Source organism: Arachis ipaensis, chromosome B9, assembly GCF_059453495.1.
Source record: "Arachis ipaensis isolate K30076 ecotype BB chromosome B9, ASM5945349v1, whole genome shotgun sequence".
Lineage (NCBI taxonomy): Eukaryota > Viridiplantae > Streptophyta > Magnoliopsida > Fabales > Fabaceae > Arachis > Arachis ipaensis.
Window position 1 is genome coordinate 19,769,792 of NC_142444.1, and position 23,700 is coordinate 19,793,491.

The following is a 23,700-nucleotide window of genomic DNA, read 5'->3' on the forward strand; positions in this document are numbered from 1 at the left end:
TCTATATAAATCGAAAACTTTCGAAACAAAATTAAAACAAAATAAAACTTAAAAATATTTTTAAAACTTTTGACAAATTTTAAAAACAAAAAATATACTTTATCTATTTTTAAATGATAAATTGTGTAATTTTTACTCATTACCAATGAGTAATAGCTCAAATGACATAGTCTCCCCATACTCAATTAAAAGGTTGCGGGTTCGAGTCTCCTATCTTGGTATAAAAAAAAAAAATTGTGTAATTTTTCGTACCCTGCACAAAGCATATTTTGCATGGGTCATAACTACAAGTAGTCACAACCTGAAGATTCAATACGTAAATATTAGTGAAAGTCTTCCCCACATGGCATGTTTTTAATAATGCACATGGAGGCACATGGATAACAGATTACAACATAATTTTAATAAAGTTCCTCATTATTAGAAAAAAGTGAACCGTATCATTATATTATTATAGTACAAAGGAAAAAGCGTCACAGGAACTCGAAGATCTCGGGTGCAATCTAATTAATCTCGCAAGTACGTGCCAGCTGAAAATGCAACAAATCTGGAACTAAGATTCACTACAACGAATCTAAGACTTATATAGCTAATTTCACGAACAGAAGCACAACTGTAATTCTATCTTATTCAGTTATTATTCCGTCTTGTCTTCTTCTAAATCACCATTTGAAATTCCATTGTTCCCTTGCACTGATCTATCATCTGGCAAGCTTCGAACTTCTTTTGAAATTGGCGACGGTTTTATGAGCGTCAAAGTAGTCTCGTCCCTGTCAAACTCTTCACTCCCATCGTCACGGTAAGCATAACTGTCAATAACAGCAACAGTTAGAAACAAATGATGTATGCGCCAAAAACCTTAAGGAAAAGAAATGATTTTTTTACCGTGTTGAATTTTGGGATGGTGCCCAAAGAACACAGATAACACACAGGAGAGAAAATGATAGAACTTGCCAAAAGGCTGGGATAACCCACGCATTTTGCCAGTTCTCATTGTATATATCCTTTGATTTGAAATAGAGCTGAAAGAAAATGTTGAAAGATTAGTAACTAGAAATAACCGAATCTGATCAATGCATTAAAGAAAAAGAAAAAAAAAAGAAAGAAGCTAGCATATAGGTTCAGCATTTTCCTGTTCCAGGCCAAAGTTACACCTGATTTCAATTTTTCTACAACCTCTGAATCCACTGATTTCATAACCAGGCATGTAAACCTAGGTAACAGTAAAAGCAATTGAACTCAAGTTTCTTTATGTCTGTGGATTACCTCGTAGCATATCCATCCCACAGATACAATCACAGCGACTGCCAGGGCATTAGTGAACTTCCTGTAAATGTCCAGTTTTACCAACATCCTCCTGGCCTATCAAATTGCATAATTAGAGACGAGTCAATTCTAGATAATTACACGAAAAGTATGACAATTTATTGTTATTCATCACATCACGTTGTGCAGGTTCACACAAGAAAATCGAGATAATCATCCTACTTAAAAAAGCTAGAAAGCAGAATTGGATTCATAGAGTAACAAAATCCGGGCAAAATATCCAAAGCCAGTAAAGAAAATTCGCTTTGCTTACTTTTACCATCAAAAGGATTAACATAAATTGACCATCTCCTACATAGTTAATACTTTACTGAAGAAATGTTATTATAAACTGGGAATCAACAAACAAGAAAAGAATAAATAAAATAAAATAACACAAACTATTGGCCTACCATGAGAGCATTGTGTAGTACAAAACTGAATCCAAATATTGTCATGTTCTACATATTTCTATCACACCAAGTAAAGAGATAACGATACCCCTCTTGTCTGTTGCTTCCAAAAGTGATTTAACAAAAACCAACAGAATATGAATAACAACTACAACATGGCAATAGATAACTTTTCAGCTTTGTGCAGTCACATCCCATTTACAGGAAAACAGTGTATGAGACAGAACACAGAAAAAAAGGATCACGAGGTTTAATGAAATGACCAGTGAGGAAATATGCCATTGCAGTTGCAGATATATACCTGAAGCTTGTTTAAAGTTGCAGAGAGTGAAGTGAAAATCCAAAGAATGAAGAACACATCCAATACTGCAGAAGGAAGAACCAAAAACAGTCTTGCCTTTCCAGAAAGATCACTTACTGCTCCAACATTCTCTACCAATTCGAGAACTTCAGATGCGAGAAAGAAGGTTCCACCAAGCATAACCACCTTTGATGTGAGCCCACCAAGGGTTGGTCTCACAACACCATAGCCCATCGAAACCATCAAAATTACCATTCGTGCCACTGTGCGTTTAACAGTCCCAAAGGTGACTGCCCAGATGGTTGTCCCCATTGGTCTGACTCCAGTCTCATTGAATTCCGCATAGTCGAAGTACCACAGAGCCATCTCAAACATCCCCAACGTTATAACGACAGTAATACAATTCTGTAGCGGGAATACATCCTTCCAAGACCTAGCATACTGAGAGAACCAAAAGATCCCAAGGAAAACAAATGCAAAAGACATGAACTGGTAGAAAATCTTCATCGGTGCCATTCTTCCAGGCAAATAACCGGATGGATTTTTCCATACAGTTTTCCCTTCCACAACAATTTCTTTGAGCCTTGGATCACAATGGATGAAATATAAGTTATACATCCCAGTTTTTGTGATTTCTATAGATTTTAATGGCAGCGCCGCAACATCTTCATCCATTTCAAAAGAGACACCAAAGACTTTAGGCCAATCTGAATTCTCAGCAGAAGGACGGTGAATAACCTGTCCTTCAGTACATACACCAAGTTTTGCTAGATCACTGGTGCAACAGACAGCCCTTTGACCCCCATATGCTGAGCCGCCAATTGTTTCCCTATCTTCAACCTCAAAAACAACAGCTTGAATCGGCAATGAGCTAAAGTTAGTGAAGTCTTTGTTTCTGCGGAATGTTATCCTTTCAAACCTGTTTTTCAAATTATAACAGCCAATCAACAAACTAATATCAAATCAAGCATCAGTATAATTAGCAGAATAGCACAAATCCCATAAAAAAAATAACATGAAAAATCCTAGTGCTGGATGTGAGCGATATATCATGTTTTGGGAGTGTCAGTTACAAGAAAATTTAAGCGTTTATATATTGATCCCTATGGAACCTATGATGCACAGAAATGCCTATTTCCCTTCCATCCCCATTTCAGGGACGTACGGGAAACTATACTGGTACCAAAAATTCAGAAACTTCCAGTTTCCTTTCTTTCTTTTGATTAATGATTGGTTAGGCTAGCATGTCCACTAATAATACCAAACATGTTATATTTCAAATTTTTACACTACTCCTTTGATCATAAATCATCTGAAACTACTTTTCTTTTATTCTTCTCCTTCAAACTCTACTTAGCTTATATATGTATACTTGCATGAAGATGTCAAGCTGTTTAGTCAACCATGTCAAATCATCTAACCATTCTCAATTGTCACCTTCACCTGAAAGTGAGTAGTCACCTTTTAAAAAATTGTAGTCTAGTCGTAGTCGCACCGTTTCGGGAACTTGTACGCATCTTGGTGCAGCATAGCATGGAACCACCCGCATCCAGGTCCTAGTACCAAAATCCCAACTAACCCAGCACATTAACATATTAAGTCGATTGTGGACTTATTATGCTAAAGGTATTCCTTTTCTATTTCATTTTTAGAGGGGAAAAAATTTTGATTTTGTCAACAGTGAACACACAAATATAAACTTGGATTAATGTCTCTGCTTAATGCCGCTCGCCAATTCACACAAGATTACAACACACAGCTCCCAAACTTGAAAGTTACTTATTATTTATGCAATCAAGAGCGAATTCCTAAAATAGAAAGTGAAGCATAAAGAAGCAGCTGAAAAGTAAGAGATCATGCAAAATCTTAAATATCATATGATTTGAAGGTAAAAGGTGAAGGAAGGAAGGAAGGAAATGAAATGACCTAATGTAAGAGTCGCCATTTGCAGCGGAAGAAGTGTCATTGTGGTTAGGGGCAGAAGAGTAAATTCCTTCACTGCCTCCGTGTACAACAAAGGCGTTGCCTTTGTCGGCGAACTTGTCACCGCTGTAAGTGTGAACCGATGCGTCGGTGGCCACAGAAAGCAGCAGAAGAAGAAGCGCGAGAGCTGAGACCCGATGCATTGAACCGATCGAGAGAGCGCTCCGGATCTGTTCCGATGAAGAGTGAAGAGTGTGTCTTTAATTAATTTGTTTTTGGACAGAACATCGAAGAGAAGAGAGAGAAGAAAAGTCTATGAATTTGTTGAGAATTCGAGTGAGAGCTAATCCATCTTTAATTAAACTAATATTTTGACTAGAAATATCTTAAATTAGTTTCCCAAAATTTTTAATCAGACAAATTTAACAAATTATAATTATTGAATTAATCTCTAACATTTTATTTTGTAAAAATTAATTTGTCCGGGAAATAATTTTTTTTAATAGGCCTAATAATTAGATTTGTTTAAAACTAAAATGTTTTACAAAAAAATTTAGCTTGATTAAGAATATTACTCTATTTTGACCTAGATTAGACAAATATAACTCAAAAGAGTTAATAACCAAAAAAAATAGCCTATATTCTAAAAATAAGATTTTGATATTATTTTATATATATATATATATATATAAGTTATTGTTAAAATTTGATGATTTTATGGTAAATAAATATTCATAGTAACTATTTCATGCAAATGGCAAAAACATTTAAACAAAAACTGATATTGGGGTTTGGAAATTGGATTTGCGGGCCAAAATAATTTAGTCTTGTAATTTAAAATCTGTCATAAAATAGCTAAAATGTGTGAGAAAAGAGTGTTGGCTGATTAAGAAAGCTGATCAAGCTTTGGACCTTGTTAGCAACAGAATATATTAATTCTGATTTTAAGAAAGCTAATGTTATTTTTTCTCAAAATTGTTTTTGAGGTATTTAAACACCTTGAATAATAAAACATTAAAAAAAGGATAAAATTTAGAAGAGAATACATAATATTACATATTAGTTTATCCAAGATTTACTTATATCTAATCTTCAATTATACTTGAAATTCTTACTATAAAATAATATTTATAAGATATTATTTTTTCAAATATTTTTAAATTAAATTTTAATTCATATTACATTTTAAATATTTTTTATATTAGTCTTCTTGGATTAAGTACTAATTCTAAAGATTTCAATACTCTAGAGAATGAGTTTGAATTTATGACTTACTCTTTAGTTTGGTTAAATTTTAACTCTAAAAATAAATTTTTTTGTGTTTGCAATATAAATTATGTAGGAAATAATTTAATTTTGTCTCATAACGAATCAAACGAAAACAGAACAAAGAAAAAGGAAGTATACAATCATGTATCCTGCTCCAACCACCTTATACAATGTGGTCTACATTCAGTCTCTACCATAACTATGGTAGAATTTTTACTATCTTTATCGAATATAACAATCGTCAATTTCTTAGGATTATTTCTAATCTTATCCGGAACAAACCAAGGACGAGGTGGTGGCGAATGAAAGGTGGGAAACAAAGAAGCTTCCTAAGATGGTTAGAAAAAGAGGCAAAGTGGGAAGGGGATGGAAGTATGGAAGTGCAGAAGAGATATGGAGAGAGATGGCAAAAGTTATTGGAAGAACAACAAAAAAAAGTTTTGATGAATCTAGAGGGATATGACCAAGAGACAAAGAGTCCTGGTGATGGAATAAGAAAAGATAAAGACAAAAAGGAGTACTTTAAAGAGTGGTTTTTGTGCCGCAATGCAGATAATTGGAAAAAATATAAAGCGGCTAAGAAAGAGATAAAAGTGACTGTAAGTGAAGAAAGAACAAGAGCATATGAGAGTCTCTACTAGTCTTTAGGTATGAAAAAGGAGAAAAATGTATATATAGAAACGTAAAGAGCCGTGAAAAAAGAATGAAATACTTGGATCAAGTTAAGTGCATAAAGGATAAAGACGGAGAGGTTTTGGCTTAAGATGAGAAGATCAATGAAAGGTGAAAGAGCTACTTTTACGAGTTATTTAATGAAGGACAGAAGACTCTTCCAAGCCTTGGTCAGTTATGCACGAGGGGAGAAGATCAAAATTTCGACTACTATCAAAGAATTATCTTCGAGGTAAAAGAGGCTCTAAAGCGGATGAAAAATGGCAGGGTAGTAGGACCCGATAATATTCCGATTGAAGTTTGGAAGGCCTTAGACAGAAAGGTAACGTTTGATTAACCAAGCTTTTTAATGAGATTTTAAGGTAAAAAAAAAGATGCTAGATGAGTGGAAAAAGAGCACCTTAGTACCTATCTATAAGAATAAGGAGATATATAGAGTTGCGAAAATTATAGAAGGATTAAGTTCATGAGACATACCATGAAGTTATGGAAAATAGTGATAGAACGGAAGTTGAGACAAGAGACACAAGTAACAAAGAACTAATTTAGTTTTATGTCAGGAAGATCCACCACTGAAACTATATACCTGTTAAGAATGATGATAGAGAGATATCGTAGTAATAAGTAATAACATGGATCTACATATGGTGTTTATTGATTTGGAAAAAGCGTACGATAGAGTGCCAAGGGAAGGTCTTATGAAAGATTTTGGAAAGGAAGATAGTAAGGATTGTATATATTCGTACAATTAAAGATATGTATGATAGGTTGCAACTAGTGTGAATAATCAAGGTGATGTGACAGAGAAATTTTCTATTGGTATAGGTTTACACCAGAGATTATCTTTAAGTCCATACATTTTCACATTAGTCTTGGAAGTACTCGCAAAGCATATCTAAGAGCATGTGCCATGGTGCATGTTTTTTGCCAATGATATCGTCCTTATGGGAGAGTCAAGAGAAGACCTAAATAAGAAGTTTGATTTATGGAGAGAAGCTCTAGAAGTGTATGGTCTGCACATAAGGCGTAGAAAGACAGAATATATGGAATGTAAGTTCGGTCGTCGAAGGAAAAACCTTAATATAAAGGTGAAGGTTGGAGAAAACATCATACAAAAAGTTAAAAATTTTAAGTATCTTGAGTGCATCATACAGGATAATGAAGAGATTGAATATGATGTAAATCATAGGATTCAAGAAGGTTGGTCAAAATGGCGGAGTGCGTCTAGTTTTATATGTGACAAAAAAGTGCCTTTAAAATTTAAAGGTAAATTCTATCGCAGTGCTATCAGACCGCCTATGCTTTATGGTACAGAGTATTGGGCAACCAAAGAGGAGTATGAACATAAGTTAAGTATGGCAGAGATGAAGATGTTGAGATGAATGAGTGATCATATGCGATTGGATAGAATAAGGAACGAATATATAAGAAAGAGAGTTAGAATAGCACCTATTGTGAAAAAGATGGTAGAATCGTATCTAAGGTGGTTTGGACATTTGAGAAGAAAACCGATAGAGCACCCAATCAGGAGAGTGGATGAGATGGAAGATGGGCAATGGGTGAAAAGCAGAGGAAGACCTAGGAAAATCATCCATGAGGTGGTCAAACAAGATCTACATATAAATAGTCTCTCTGTAAACATGATAAAGCTCAATGGTGTCATTTGATTTATGTAGCCGACCCTATCTAGTGAGACAGGGCTTTGTTGTTGTTGTTATCCAAGACAAACCAAACTTCTAACCAAATTTGATTTAGCTAGGTTCACTTCATATTCTTTCAACACTAAGTACTCACCCAACTTAGCAAGAAAAAATTCTCAGGTTTAAGAAACAAAACAGAAAATTATTACAAAAGAGATTGATATAATTTTTTATTTTTTTCAAGCTAACTCTCTTTAATTTTTTTCTCAATGACTGTTTTCTAAATCTTCACATTTATGTCTTTTTTCATCGAATGAAATAAAGAAAGATACACTGAAGAACCAGAATATTCAATAAAAGAATCATGAAGGAGAAGAAATAAAACAGCTTGAACACTATAAGCATAACCTAATTTTAGAACTCTCAAATGTTGCCTTCCATCTTGGCGGAATGCTCCTTTTAGTGTAGGTACATTGCTTTCAAAACTTCAGACTTGAGTGGCAAAAGTACTGAGTTGATTCATATTTGTGAGTTCTCTCTTCTTACTTCAATCTTTGACTGATTACTTCCTTTTGTATGGGGTAATGCCTCCAAAGCTTTATTTTTGGCCATCAATTTAGTTATCAATGTTTAAAAGTATGAGATAAAGTATATTATTGGATTATTAGATTAAAGGAATTGAATTGATGACTAAGTAATGGTCAAAATAAAAAAATTTGATAATTTCTAATATTTTTTTAATGATGCTTATAAAAAATAATATCAAAATCTAATTTTTAAAATATTATTCAAAAATATATATTTAACGTTAAATATTCTTTTATCATATTTTAAGAATATTTTTATGATTAGTGAAAGTGAAAGAAATTTTTGTCATGATTGTGATCATTCTAGTGATTTATTGTTCCAAAGATATTAATCTCAAGTGAATAAAATTATTTTTTTAACTCATATCTTGGGAACCACCATTTATTCATATTCGCAAGTGATTGGTTTTGGATGTATAATTAGAGATTTTAATAGTTATTGGGTGATGGATTGTTTGAGTAGTATTTTTTTTTTTGTCTATTTTTAGATGTGAGTTATTCGTTATTTGAAGAAGACTTATTCTAACTTGGGAGTATGATATCAAATAAATTATCCGTAAAACTAACTATTTGAATATCTTACTTCTTTTGTATTATAGTGCTCATAGTGACATGTTTAATATCTTTGATCTAGTTGCTAAGATTAAAGAGCTCTTGGTCAGACCATGAGTCGTCCATTTTGAATGGGTTAGTTGTGAAGTGAACAAAGCTGCAGATTGAATAACGCGTTATGAAACTTTAGTTAATCAAAGTCATGTCATTTGAAATTTTTTAGTGAAGACTTTGAGCAAATTATTTACTCTAACTCAATTTAGTTAGTTTGTTTTATTTTTTTTATTTTGTTTAAACACCAAACAAAAAAAAAATTCATTCTCTCTTTCCAAGACCATCAAAAAGGTCAAAACAAAATAAATTTGTAACAAATAAAAATTTCATCTACACCATTTGTAAACTAATAAATAAAGAAAAAAGGGTAAAGTATATTTTTTTTTTCTTAAAGTTTGGCAAAAATTTTAAAAACATCTCTAAATTTTATTTTGTTTTAATTTTGTCCTAAAAGATTTCGATTTGCATCAAACATATCCTTGACAGATAAATTTTTTTAAAAAAGTAAGACTAATTCAATAATAATGCATAGAAATTATGCTTGATTTGCTTATTTTAAAGGTTGTTCTTTTGAAATTATTGTCGAATTGGTCCTAAGTTTTTTGAAAAATTAGCCTCCATGGGTATATTTGCTGAAAATCGAAAAACAAAATAAAATTTAAGAATATTCTTAAAACTTTTGTCAAACTTTAAGGATAAAAAATATATTTTACCCAAAAAAATATATATTATTATTGGTACAAAAGTTGACAGGTCAGGTAATTCGACTATGGTAAAGCAAAAAGCATCGACCGATCCATGAAAAAGTCGAAGTATGGTGCAGATCGCAATGATATGGCACAAGGGTTAATCTATATTGAAAGTTTTGACTTACTATGAAAACTCGACCATAAGGAAGTAGAATGTCAATTATAAGATGAGTTGAGTCGGAAGTCTCTAAAGTCGAAATGCGCTAATTGCACGTGACTTTATCTAGAAGTGTTATATAGAACATGAGATTTGGAGATCAAGGTAAGAGAGGACGTGAGATGTCAAACTTAGAAGTCAAGATTCTTCGTGGTCAAGACAAGATCGTAAATCACGAAAATCTTGAGAAAAAGGAAGAAGTTAGATCGTATCAAGAGAGGATCATTCTGCAATTCACTTCTTGTGGTCTATAAATAAGAAGAGTCTAGAAGAGTTTAAAGACTTCAATCGAAACACTTAATAATCACACTAAATTCTACAAACATCTAAGCCACACTAACATCAAAGAGAATCATGGAGTACCAATGTAAGTAAGTATCTGATGTCAATTTTTTTTTATTAATTTTTTTGTTCTTTTTATTTATTTCTTTTATTTTTTTTATTTTCAATTTATTTTATTGCTTTGATTTTCTTCTCAAGTATTTTTATTTCGAGTACTTTTATTTCCTTTTCATTTTAAACTCCATAAGTTATTTATTGTTTCATTTACAATTTTTTTATCCATCTATTTTCTGTTTTGTTATTTTTTTTTATAATTATTTATTTTTCGACGCATCTTATATATTTTATAATACAAAAACTAAATAATTTTCGAGTTGTGCCTACTCTTTTTTAAAAAAGTTGTATTTGCTTCTTAAACTAAGATATTAATACAAGCTTAATTCGACATTCTATCAAAATTATCAAAAATAAAGTGAAACAATTACATATAACAAAGAACACCAAATCTCACAAATTCGTGGCAACCTTAGAAAACTGTTGCGTTTCTCCCAATCTCAATAACAAATGTCCATACCCAACTCAATCAGTTAACTTCGACATGCGAAGAAAAAATATGAATTATTACACCATAACAAAGACCTTTATTATAAGGTAAAAAATCGGGTACCAAAATGAGTCTTATTTCAAAAATCAGTTGCAGCCTATGTTATTGAAATTAGACGAATGGCAGTGTAGGTGTTGTTCAATGCATACATACATATACACATGCAATCTTTACCCAAAACGAATTGACTATTTCGAAGTGTAACTATTAAAACGTGTTCAGTGACTATGGCAATATAATATAATGATAAAAAATGTTTGCTAAGAAAAAAAATCTCCTATTTAATATTTATTAATTTATTAATTTTAGTAATAATTAATAAATATTAAATAAAATAAATTTTGACTATTTTTTATTTCCCTAGTATTACTGTATATCAGGTCTATCTCGTATATACAAACATCAAGCTAAGTATTGTTTCATTCCCAAATCGTTACAACTTACAAGGACAATGATTATTTCAAAGTTTAACTAGTAAAGATGTTCAATGACTATAATTTGGCGATATAATCAGGTCTATCTTATAAATACAACAGCAAGTATTGTTCATTTCCAAATCTTGTTACAAGGACATGAGCAGCCACAAAAAAAAAAAAAAAGTGGAATAACAAATTGTGTGCCCAGTCTACAGAAGTGTAATTTAACCAGCAGCCACACCAGAAATCTATCATGATTTTCAGTAACATGAGTTGCTCCACATCAGGGAACAAAACCATGAAAAAGAAATAACGGAATGTACCGTTACCAAAAATAGAGATCGATACTACTATGTTTTGCACCCCACAATTCTTCTTGTAGATCCCAGATCATTTTTTTTTTTTTTGAAAAAAGGTGAGCTCCACTTTGTTATCAGGTATGCTTTTGTGATTTCTTTTTCTTACACTTTCTGTGTACTCATTACTTCATTAAAGTAGGATAAAATTCACCACATTCACTCCTTATAACGATGAAATGAAAATGAGTATATGATGATTACAAAAAGAAAAAAAAAATCATTTATCACTACTCTTTTTACTTTTCCCCGATCAACCCCCTCCCTTTGGTTTCCTCTCATTCTTCTTTTCTCTCATCAATGTCTTTATGTACTGTATCTTCGATTTCTTTAAATCTGCAACAAAAAAAATTGAATTCTAAGATAGATTTGATGAAATAGTAATATATTTTTTTAGCTTGTCACCATGTAAATAATTTAAAGCAGTTTAAAAAAATGTTGTCATTTTTTTATGAAAGTTTAACTTTAGTTAAAAACTCAGGTGCAGTCTACTTCATATGAAGTTAATAGTTGAGAGTCGTTAATTAATTTGAATTATTTGATTAAATTTTCATCTAATAACTCTCAATTATCAACACTTGAGTTTCCACCTTCTCTGCAATGAGATATAGCACAAGAAAGTAACTCACCTGAGCATATAATAACGTTGCAACTAAAAATAGAGCAAGATTTAAATCTCTAGAACAATATCTGCAAGAAGAAAAAAGATCTCATGAGTCCATGCCGTTTATGTCTAGGATTCTATTTTTCTACAATGATGTTGATGACTAAAATGAACTTAGCTTACATTCAGAATCTGTCTTGACCCATTTACAACCATCATCTTTCCTCTCTTCTGGTTCTTCCATATTCCTCTTCTTTGTTGCCGACTTCTTGTCCTGTATGCACTTCTTCATCACCGGCGACCGGGAAGAATTTTGGGTGCATATTTTCTTGTGAAGAATCGTCCTTAAAAGCTGTATAACAATAACAACACACCACTATTTACAATTTAGAGTCTAGAATTTAAGACAAACAAAATAATTTAAAAAAAATTAGTTCCCTAACATTATTAAATATATAAATATAGAGGCAAATTGGAATCCAAATCAAAGGTTACCTTCTCCATTCTTGACTCTTGAAGAGTATCCCTAAGACTAGGTGTTGGAGCAAATCCACTTCTACAAACAAAGATTTTCTTGAGCAGGAAAGAAAGTGATTTCTTCCCAATTGCTTTCTTGCTGTTATCTGCACAAATGTCTTTGCATTTACCGAGTATGACACTAAGTGTTTTCTCAATATCTTCCTCTTTATCACCGGAATCACTGCAAAGCGCGTTACTTATTCTCCTGTCCACCTCCAAGCTAGAAGGACAGTTCAGAAATCTATCCAGAGGAAGCTCGGAAATCTCCTTCTCCACACTCGGCTTTCGCCGCAGGAGCTTAGTTAGCTCCTTTTGTAGTTTACCGATTTCTTCTGGTGTAAAGTCTGCTATTTCCTCTGAAGAGGATGGTTCCTCTGAACATGTGTTTTGGTTTTCTTGGCTCTCTTTTATTTCGCTGTTGTTTCCGAACGTTCCGATTGCTAGTAAACCATGAGGCCAATCACTGAACTCCTCTCGAGGCTCTTGTTTTGCATGATCTGTGCATTACAAACAACAAATAATCAAGTCAGTTTTTAATTCTTGGATAGACCACCATTTTTGAACTGTATTTGTGTTTGAGAAAGTCTAAAGAGCCAGCATTTTTATAAAATATGACCAGCACTTAACTAGTAAAAAAAAAAAGTGAATAATTTCACATCATTAAATGTAATCTCATACTATTAAAAATATTAATAATAGTTAATTGATAACTATAAATTACAAAACCTGTTGACCCTTAACCCTCCTCTTTCTGTTTTTCTATTTTCTTATGTGCACTACAAGATACACAGTGACATCCACAACTTTCAACTTCTAGGATGTCAATTAGATTATTAGGAACGAAAATTGATTATGATTCAATACTAGGATACAAATCTTAGAGAACTTTAATATAATTTAGCAGTCTCTTGTTTAGTTGGCAGCTATAACAATAACATAAAGTTAAAAATCTAAATTTAAGAAAGAGAGAGATACTGGTCAAAACATAAAATAATATATGTAAGCAGTTATGCCTTCTCTCTGTCAAGTCACTAAATGTTTTCCATTTTTGTCATCGTTCCTTAAGAGAGAAGTTAGTATGTTTTGGTAAATCACACAATTTAAACCACAAAAATACTACGTGAACACAAAAAATAACTAGCAAAACCAGTCATGTATAAATAATGTAATATTTAATTTATTTTTAATATATTTTATATTTTAATATTTTATACCAATAATTAATTTAGTGGCAAATTTTGTGTGTATAGCTAACATGCTTGTTTAAACTATAGCATCCTATTGGCGTAGCATTAGCCCAAAGAAAAAAGAAAAGAGTATATGGATGAAGACTTACATGTAGTAGTAGTTGTACATGAGTTTTGTTTTGTGCTCCCTTGATTTCCACTAAATTTATTCTGCATCCAACTGAGGAACTGCAAAAATAATTCATACAACTCTATCATATCATTTTTACAATAGAATGAATTGAACCTCCAAAAGGAACTAAAACACTAACATTAATACTAACCTTCATTGTTTATGAGAGGACCAAGGGAAGCAAGGGGGAACGAAGGATTGAATGAATGAAAGAGCTTAAAAAAGGTTCCCAACCTGAAAGTGATAGCTGGCTAGCAATAAATATATATAAGGTAAGGGACTAAGAAGAAAAGGTTGCAATCATGGTAACACTAGTGGGGGAGAGTGCCAAGTGTCAATAACATACGGGATGATAATAAAGTCATTTTTTTTATAACAAAGTTTCCTTGAGACCAGATCTTAAAAGCCAATCAGGATGAGTCTTGAGATTAGAAAAGTAAGATGAGAGTTTGATGAATTTCATGGCCAAATTGAGCTACCTCTTGGACTCATTTCTTCTTTTTCTCTTTGGTTCAAGTCCCTAAGCAAGACTTAATTCACCTATTTTCTAAACCATTCTTTTCTTCACAATCATTCTTTGATTCTGGTAATTTGTTTCTTTACATCAATAAAATTTAAAGTCTACATTCAAGGTTCCGGAATTTTGTTAAATAATTGTGCTACAGCAAAAGAACTTTTTAAGTAAAGTTGGTTCAAGAGACAATAAATTTCTTTTGAACTAATTGCTATTACCCATATATCTCTAAGAAAAAAAAATATACTTAATTAACTGGCATAAAAGACATCCTCTTTCATATATGTATATTCTTGAACAACTTATTATATTTCAAATTGAGAATTTTTTAATGACAAATACTATAAGTTCAGTGCATTTGTTATATATTTATTAAAATAAAAGTTTAAAATTCTACTAATTAACATGTAGCTCAACTCTTACTTATATTAACTACTTTGTTAGCCTTTTATCTCTTTGTACGGGTGTCATTAATATTAATTAAAGTGCTTATTATAATTCTTTATAGAAGATATACTTCAATTATCGGTCAAACCGCGTTGGATCACAATAATATATTGAAGATTATATATACCAAATTTTACCCAAACAGAATATCAATAAGTACGTAATTCAAGAGATCTTGAATATGTATCCTTTGAATAAATATATTATAAATTGACTTTTATGTATATATATATATATAGTAAATGATTTTAAATTGATATGAATTTTTTAAAAGATGATTTAGAAGAGATTTTAATTCATCCAACAATTTTAAAAAATCATATGGATAAAAAAATTATTCAATGATGTATTCTGGATGAGGTTGGTTTTGGGTGTGAGGTTGGAGGCTTGTTTCTACGATTATATTTTGGGGTTAGGGTTTTGTTCGAGTTTTCAAATGATAAAGAAGGAAAATCTGGATATGATTTGAAAAAAAATTAAGGAGAAAAATAATGTGAAAATTTTTTTTATGATTACATTTTAAAAAACAACTTAACCGTTTAAGGAATGCATGGCGATATTTCATTTATTTAATTTGGGATGTACGTGTAAGCCTTTAAATTAACATATACCACTCACTAACAATATAATTAATTGTAAAGAAAAAATTATCATAAAATTATTTAGTTTAAATATTTAAGTTGATAAATAAAAATATATACATGAATAATTATATTTTTAACACGGGTCTCTTTTATATATGCGAGAGTTTCTTTATTTTCTTTGAGTTTTATATATATATATATATATATATATATATATATATATATATATATATATATATTATATTTATTTTATAACTAATTTTTTTAAATAAATAAAATTAAATTCTAAATCTTTAATTATGTTATAAAAATTTTATTTTATTTTATGTTAATTTTTTTAAATAATAAAAATTATATTTTAGACTCTTAAATTATAAAAATATGACTAAACTGTATATATAAGTATCATTAAAGAAGGTGGAGTGAATGAATTGCTGCATTTCTAACTAAAGCTCTTTTAAGAACATCCATAATTAACTTATAAAAAAAAAACCAGCAAAAAAGCATAAGGTTAGTTTAAGTGCTGCACGCTGTAACCTAAAGATTTTAAAAAATAAAAAAATGAATAAACACTCAGTTACTTTAATATACCTCTAATCATACAGTAATTACACTATATATGGAATTCCTAATAGCGTACGTTCATTACTTACTAAAATTATACGAAGTTCCTGTTCCACAAGACTAGAATATACTAATTTTCAAAACCATCTAGCTACAAATTCGCGAGTAGTCTAGTTTCTGTCGGTTACTTGCATATCACTAATAAAAATATAAACGTATATATTAAAATTAATCATTATATACTTATATATAAATATATGTAATTTAATTTATTTTTAAATAAAAAATATTAAAAATTATTATTTTTTTAATTATTAATCTAATTTTTTTAATTTAATAATTTAACAATATATTTTAATTTATTTTTAAGAGTAATTAATTAATAATTAAAAATAATAAATTATAATAATTTTTTAATATTTTTTTAAATATATATTATTTTATATTTTAGTACACTTAATATAATTTTATTACGAATCAGGGTACTATAGCAAACCTTGGAAATTTGCGCCAAAGCCATATCTTATAGCATGTGTATAGGAACTTGGAAGTTCAATCTAGAAGAGAAATGTGTAAACTAACGAAGCTTTTTGATTTAGCTATTTGTACGTAGCTGGTAAAGGGAAAGAAACAAAAGGAAAACGATCAAATTTTGGTTGATCAGATTGAAAAAGTTTGTGGCAACCCGGGTCGTATACATGGGCATTACTAAATTTATCGATAATTTTAGAGTGTGTGGATTTCTTTTTCTGTGATCCTTTTATTTTGAGCCACATATAAGTTTTGTGGTATGTTAAATAAAAAACAAAGAATGTAGAAATAAATAAATCTGGAAACTCTAGAAGACAAGTTAGCCTAGTAGCCTACAGAACTGATATGGGAATATATGATGAATATAATCGGAGCAAGAGAAACGTGTTGCATGGAAAAAAACAAAATACAAAGAGGAGGAGGAACCAATTTTTAGATTAAGCTAAGATTGCGAGACTTAGCTTAAAAGTAAATAGTATTATCCAAAAACTATTACAAGAATAATAACTTTGCAATAATCACTTAAATAGTTATTTAAAAATAAAAAATATTTATTAATAAAAAAATTAACTAAAAACAATTAAAATTTATCTTATTTTTTATTTATTAATTATTATAATTATTATAACAATTATAACAATTAATGAATACTATATAAAATAAAATTTAATTTTATTTTGTCTTTCTAATATTATCGTTAAAAATAAATTAAATTACACATATATTTTTATAAAAATATATAATAACTAATTTAATATACAAATAATATTTTTTAAAAATTATAAGACATAAATTTTCTGTAAACATACATATATAGTAATTGTTATTTAAATGATTAAGGTGTAATTAAATTTGCGTTAAAAATATAGTATAATAAATATTCATTTCAATTGTACATATTGAAAAAACTTATACCCCGCATATATTATATATTTATTAAAAATATTATTTATATATCAAAATTAACACTAAAATCAGTTATCGTGTATTTATATATAAATAATATATATATATTATTTAATTTATTTTTTATATATATTTTATATTTTAACATATATTTTAACATATATTTTAACATATATATATTATTTAATTTATTTTAATATACACGTATAATGATTAATTTGACAAACAATACTAGAATATCATGTGCTACAAACAAGTACATGTACTTATTTACAATACATATATAATACGCTAAGTATATATAAAAGATAGTCACTAATTAGTTACTAATCAATTATAAGGATAGAAGATATATTAATATAAAATACATATCGAAGATAAATTAAACAATACAGGGATTGGATTGGCGACTAGCTTTTCATGTGCATGCATGTAATATTTTTATACGTATTATGTTGGTGTAAGTTGTTAATGTCCAAAACAGCTGCGCACATTGAGATGGAAATCTAAACTAATTACATTGTGAACGCGGAAGTATGGGCAACCAAGAAGAAGTGAATGGGGTCCGGTCATTTGCTTAGTTAGAGTTATATAAGTACGTGTATGTGCGACACTTTCAACACACAATACAAACCACACCTCTCATGCCAGTGTCTCATTCTTACCGGACCAGTGATGCATGCAATTTCACCTGCTCCAACTCTTGCTGATTCCATATAATGTAACACTATCATTGCAAACTAGCTAGCTAAGCTAGTGCTTTATTAGAATCAAGCTTGGAACCAACGTACAAGAACAATAACTCCAAAGTATATATGGCCTGGCCGGTGGCAAATGTAGAAGGTGCTATTATCTTCGTTGAAACAATAATCTCATTACATGCATATGACAACTTTTACATATTAGCTAGCTAGCTAAAATCCAAATTAGGTTACCCCATGTAGTAAAGATTCAAAACATAGATGAGTAATGAGTTTTAGTCTTTCCTCACTTTTATGAGAATTTTTTAAGTAAATAATACATAAGTACCTCAATTAAAAAAAAAAACACTATTAATTAAAATTAGAGAAAATACAGACGACTAATTTTTAGTTAATTAATATTATTAATCAACTTTAAAATTTAATTTATAATTTAAAATTTATAATTAAAATTTTACGATTTAAAATCTAGAATTTAAAATAATATTAAAAAATTAATTGATATTAACTTAAAAAAAATTAGTTATATAGTATTACGCTTAAAATTTTTTGTTTTTGGGTACACCAAACAAAATCTCACATAATACATGGGGAGCCCTACATGTAATATATATACTATGTATGTGTAACCAAAACCTCTCTTCCACGGTTCTAGTTGGTTTCTGTTCTTTTATCTTTGTCTTTTAATATTTTCACTAGGACCAAAACAAAATAAGTGGGCAAATTACAACGAAGGAGAATCATATTGATTAAAATTTAAAAGTATACTCAAAATAATTAATTTGGGTTATTCAAGTGGTCAATTTACTAGTTTGTTTAAGCAAGTGTCAAATGTTAGAATTCCGCTTCGTACATATAGTAACTATTAACTAGCGACAAACCATAGAATTCAAATTCGCAACGGAATAATGTTTAACACAACGCATTGAGAGATATCGTAAAAAAAAGTACAATCAAAATAAAAAAAAAAAACTAAAAAGCACCTAAAATTTGCATTTCATACTTATAAAAAATAAGGATTCAAATTAATCTAGGAACTAGGGATGGCAACGGGTTCTCATGGGGCGAGGACATGTCCCCCGCCTCCTGCCCCCTGCCCCGCCTCCATTATCAGTCCCCGTTCCTGTCCCATCCCCGCGACGGGTAACGGAGACCTCGCATCTGTCGGGGACTCGGGTATCTACAGATTTAAAAAAAGAAAAAAATGAAAAAAAATAAAAATTACAGAATTGAAGGTAAATTACAGAGATAGTGAGTCACACATATGAGATATAATCGCAGAAATTGCAAAAAATCACAGATATGACAGAAATCAAATTAACAAATGATTCAAGGTAAATCACATAAATTATAGAAAATCACATGAATCACAGATCTTACAGAATCACAGAAATTACAGAATTTTTAAGTTAAATGGAAACTATAGGGGACGAAGAAGAACAATGCTCACTGAATGACAAAGAAGAAGAATGACGAAGGCAGTGACGCTCACTAAACGGCAACGGCGTGACACTCACTGAACGGTGACGGCGCAACGCTCTTACTGCGACGAAGACGGTGACGGCGCACGCACCTGTAATCCTGCTGCAACGTCTCTGACGCATGAAGACAGCAGCAACAGTAACAGGATTTTGGGAGAGTGCAACTGTGAAGGGGTTTGGGGGGTGGTAGCCAACGGTGAGATTTGGAAGAAGAGAGGTGGACTTCTGGAGAATAGGGAGGTTAGGGTTTCATCCCTTTCATGTGACTGAAGAAAAAAACGAATAGAAGAGGAAAGGATTACTGGGTTTCAGAAAATAATATATATAAATATGAAAGGCATTTTGGTCTTTTCCTATAACGGGATTATACGGATCCCCACGAGGCGGGGACCTCTATCCCCGCCCTGTCCCGTTTGTTATACGGGTTTTCGTCCCCATTTTCCGCAGGGAGATTTTGCTCCCCAAATCCGTTCCTCGACGGGTAATTTCCTGCGCATACCCACCCGTTAGGAGAAATTGCCATGCCTACTAGAAACTACATGTCCTCCTCCATGTGTAACATACTTTTACATCCTCGAAATGGCCTTAAATACCCGAAGTAGACCTTCCTCTATACACCATGGTAGACCATATCTTAGGACTGCAAAGTTTAAGTTGGTTGCCTTCAGCAGCTTAGGCAACGACATATTGGAAGATTTGTTGGCTTCTAAGAAAGCTGCACCAGGTTCGAATCATGGGTTAAACTCAGGAAATGGAATATAAAATTCACAGTAATATATGTAAGTGAGTGTGTGTTGTGTAAGACCAAAAAAAATTGGATGCATTTGAGAACAATTTCCTTGGAAGTGGATGACAAGTTTGTATATTTTGATGTTGCCAAGGCAATAAAAGATGCACTAAACGACTATTGGCTCTTCCGGTGTGACATATTAGACAGCCTTATTAATAAGATGAGTTGGCGTATGAAAGATGTGAGTCTCTATGAAATTTTTGAATGTTTGAAATTTTGAAGGAGTGGATTTTTATAAGCTTCATGAACCTATCTTTAATTGTTGAATATACTATATCCCCTAACCAGCATCGTGCAAAATGTAGCCATGGAATTGGAAACCACTTCTATAACATTTGAAATATGTTCTCCTAGGAGGGAACTCAAATTTTGGAAATAATTGCAAAGGAATCCTAAACCCTAAAACTTAAACTGCACTGGCTAATTGTTCGATAAAATGTTTAGGCTTAGTTTGTGTCCAATTTATCTAAATTTCTCCTTACTCATCTCGTATGTTGAATGTGATGAACTGGCAGTGTTATTTTGATAATAGGACTTGAACAATATACACAAACAGAATGTTCGATGAAATGCCTTATTGAACATTTCACAACCAACTTGCTATAATTTGAATATAGTTCTTCACATAATACTATTCGTCCTCATTTATCATCAATTTCAAGTTTTCAACCTTATTCTCGAAATTTTACTTGTTGACGCACTCTATTTTCATGAGAATTGAAGTTGCACAATTCTTGTACTCTTTGAAGGAATGGAATCTCAAAAACAACTCAACAAAGAAAAGGGTAAGGTGGTCGCCAAGTCATTTGCTTCTTCAAAATGTGACATCAATTTTGTTAAGAAATCAATCAATTCGCTCATTGAACCAATCAATTGAAGCCAATTGATTCGCTGACTCATCCAATTGATTCTCTAGTTTAAAATTTTCATATCAAATAAAACAGTTGGACAATTGTATATCTTCAATCAATTCTCTTACTCTGTTTTGACATTTTTTATGTTTCAAAAATCCTTAACTAATGTTTTTTGAACTCTTTGATTTTCAAGTGTTTTCTTACAAGTATTTATAAATGCTTTTGTAAAAAATATTTGAGTAATACCCCAAATAGGTCCCCAAGGATTTCATGATCGGACAGACTTGTCCCAACAAAATTTAACTAAGATTTTGACCCTGACGTTTTTAGTTATACACTATATACGTCCCCATGGCAGTTTGACCCAGTTAGGACTAACGGTGACATTCTACGTGGAGGTTAACGGGCTGACGTGCCAGGTTAACTGCGACGTGTCACCTCCAAGACAATTTGGTCCCCATCCAAGCTGGACAAAATGACGTCGTATTAGATCATGAGGCGAACGACGTCGTTTCGTGGAAGACAGATTCATCCCCACCATGGAAGGAAGAATTGTGAAACGGCGCCGTTTTAAATGGAGACCTATTTGCCTAATTATTGTGCTTCTATAGGGACCTATTTGCCTGATAAGCTTGATGCGTGGCAGAAGTTAGACCAATTAAGAGATTATAATATAATAGAACAGCGTTGCGAGTATAGCTCTTAACCAGCAAAAATCCGCCTCATCAATTTAGAAAGGTTATCACAAAAAGTTTAGAATAAAAATACTGGGAGTATGAGTCCCAGGTCGTCTCCCAACGAGTTGCTAGAAAGGGTGCTAAGTTATTAATCAGGAGTTTTCCGAGAATTTTGAGAGTTGAATGACAGAAAATAAATAATTGTAAATTAAAAGAGAAATATATATATTCTAATTAAAAAGTCTTGACAGGGGGAATGATTAATTGGAAGTTCTATCCTTGTTGGAATTTTCTCAAGTGTAGTATAAAGAGGTTGTTATTTTCACTTAGTTAACCCTTACTAAATAAAGAAAAGTCAAGTGATTGAGCTAACTTTTATTCGCAAATCCTAGTCCTCTCCCTTAGGAAGGTCTAGCGTTAGTAAATACAGAATTAGCCAACAACTTCCAATTTAACTAACCACTTGAGCATTTCAACTCAAGTGTCTCATCCTAATCAACCCCTATGTCAAGTAGAGAATCTACTCTATTGACATGGATACCATCTTTGTTATTGGGAGTTTGGAATAGAAAAGAGACATGATAGTTTAAATAAAATAGAGATTTAAATTAATTAAGAGTAAAAGTAATCCTTTGCATTAACAATCCATGAAAATAATCCAATTATCACTCTAAACAAGAATTAAGAATATGGAATAAATAAATAAAAGAGTAAGGAAACAAACTAGAATAGTATCTTCAACGGAGGTGATGACTTCTTCAATATCCAAAAGCAAAAGCATAAAACTAATAAACTATGAATGTAAAGAAAAACTAGAGGAAGAGTAATTCTCTTTCTAAATTCAGATCTAAAAACCTAAAACTATCCTAATGAGAATATGTGAATGTGTCTCTTGAGTCTCTGCATGTTTCCTGGTTTTATTCTGTGTTTCTGGGTCGAAAACTGGGTCAAAACTCGGCCCGAAATCGCTCCCAGCGTTTTCTGTTAATTCTGCAGATCGTGCAGGTCACGCGTACGCATCAGTCACGCGTGCGCGTTGGTGCACGAAATTGTGATCTCAGGCAACGGCGCCAAAAACTCTGTACGCACGTCTTAATAAATCGTTTTTCATTCACAACTTCGATACAACTAACCAGCAAGTGCACTGGGTCGTCCAAGTAATAAAACCTTACGTGAGTAAGGGTCGATCCCACGGAGATTGTTGGTATGAAGCAAGCTATGGTCATCTTGTAAATCTCAGTCAGGCGGATAATAATTGATTATGGAGTTTTCGAAAATAAATAATAAATAAACAGAGAATAAAGATAGAAATACTTATGTATATCATTGATGAGAATTTCAGATAAGTGTATGGAGATGCGTTCGTTCCTCTGAACTTCTGCTTTCCTGCTGTCTTCATCCAATCAGTCCTACTCCTTTCTATGGCTGGCTTTCTGTAAGGACATCACCATTGTCAATGGCTACTTTTCATCCTCTCTGGAAAATGGTCCGATGCGCTGTCACTGCATGGCTAATCATCTGGAGGCATCACCGTGGTCAATGGCTGCATCCTATCCTCTTGTGAAAATGGTCCAAATGCTCTGTCACAGCACGGCTAATCATCTGAGGTTCTCGATCATACTGGAATAGGATTCACCCTCCTTTTGCGTCTGTCACTACGCCCAGCACTCGCGAGTTTGAAGTTCGTCACAGTCATTCAATCCCAGAATCCTACTCGGAATATCACAGACAAGGTTTAGACTTTCCGGATTCTCATGAATGCCGCCATCAATCTAGCTTATACCACGAAGATTCTGATTAAGAGATCCAAGAGATACTCATTCAATCTAAGGTAGAACGGAAGTGGTTGTCAGACACGCGTTCATAGGGAATGATGATGATTGTCACGT

General features: G+C 31.7%; 2 protein-coding genes across 2 annotated transcripts; both read right to left on the minus strand.

Moving 5' to 3' along the window:
- Positions 1-399: 399 nt before the first annotated feature.
- LOC107618342 (Lung seven transmembrane receptor family protein) lies at positions 400-4,302 on the minus strand. The gene is made up of 5 exons (XM_016320374.3): positions 3,946-4,302; positions 2,020-2,938; positions 1,267-1,362; positions 886-1,022; positions 400-809 (listed from the first exon to the last, which is right to left on the minus strand). Exons 1-5 carry the CDS (start codon positions 4,143-4,145, stop codon positions 638-640), a joined length of 1,524 nt encoding a protein of 507 aa, XP_016175860.1. The 5' UTR covers positions 4,146-4,302; the 3' UTR covers positions 400-637.
- A 6,598-nt stretch (positions 4,303-10,900) lies between these two features.
- Positions 10,901-14,008, minus strand: LOC107616953 (protein NEGATIVE GRAVITROPIC RESPONSE OF ROOTS). Its single transcript, XM_016318814.3, has 6 exons — positions 13,914-14,008; positions 13,740-13,818; positions 12,380-12,900; positions 12,068-12,236; positions 11,910-11,970; positions 10,901-11,616 (listed from the first exon to the last, which is right to left on the minus strand). The coding sequence occupies exons 1-5, from the start codon at positions 13,917-13,919 to the stop codon at positions 11,951-11,953; spliced, it is 795 nt and encodes a 264-aa protein (XP_016174300.1). The 5' UTR covers positions 13,920-14,008; the 3' UTR covers positions 10,901-11,616; positions 11,910-11,950.
- Between the last annotated feature and the right edge of the window lie 9,692 nt (positions 14,009-23,700).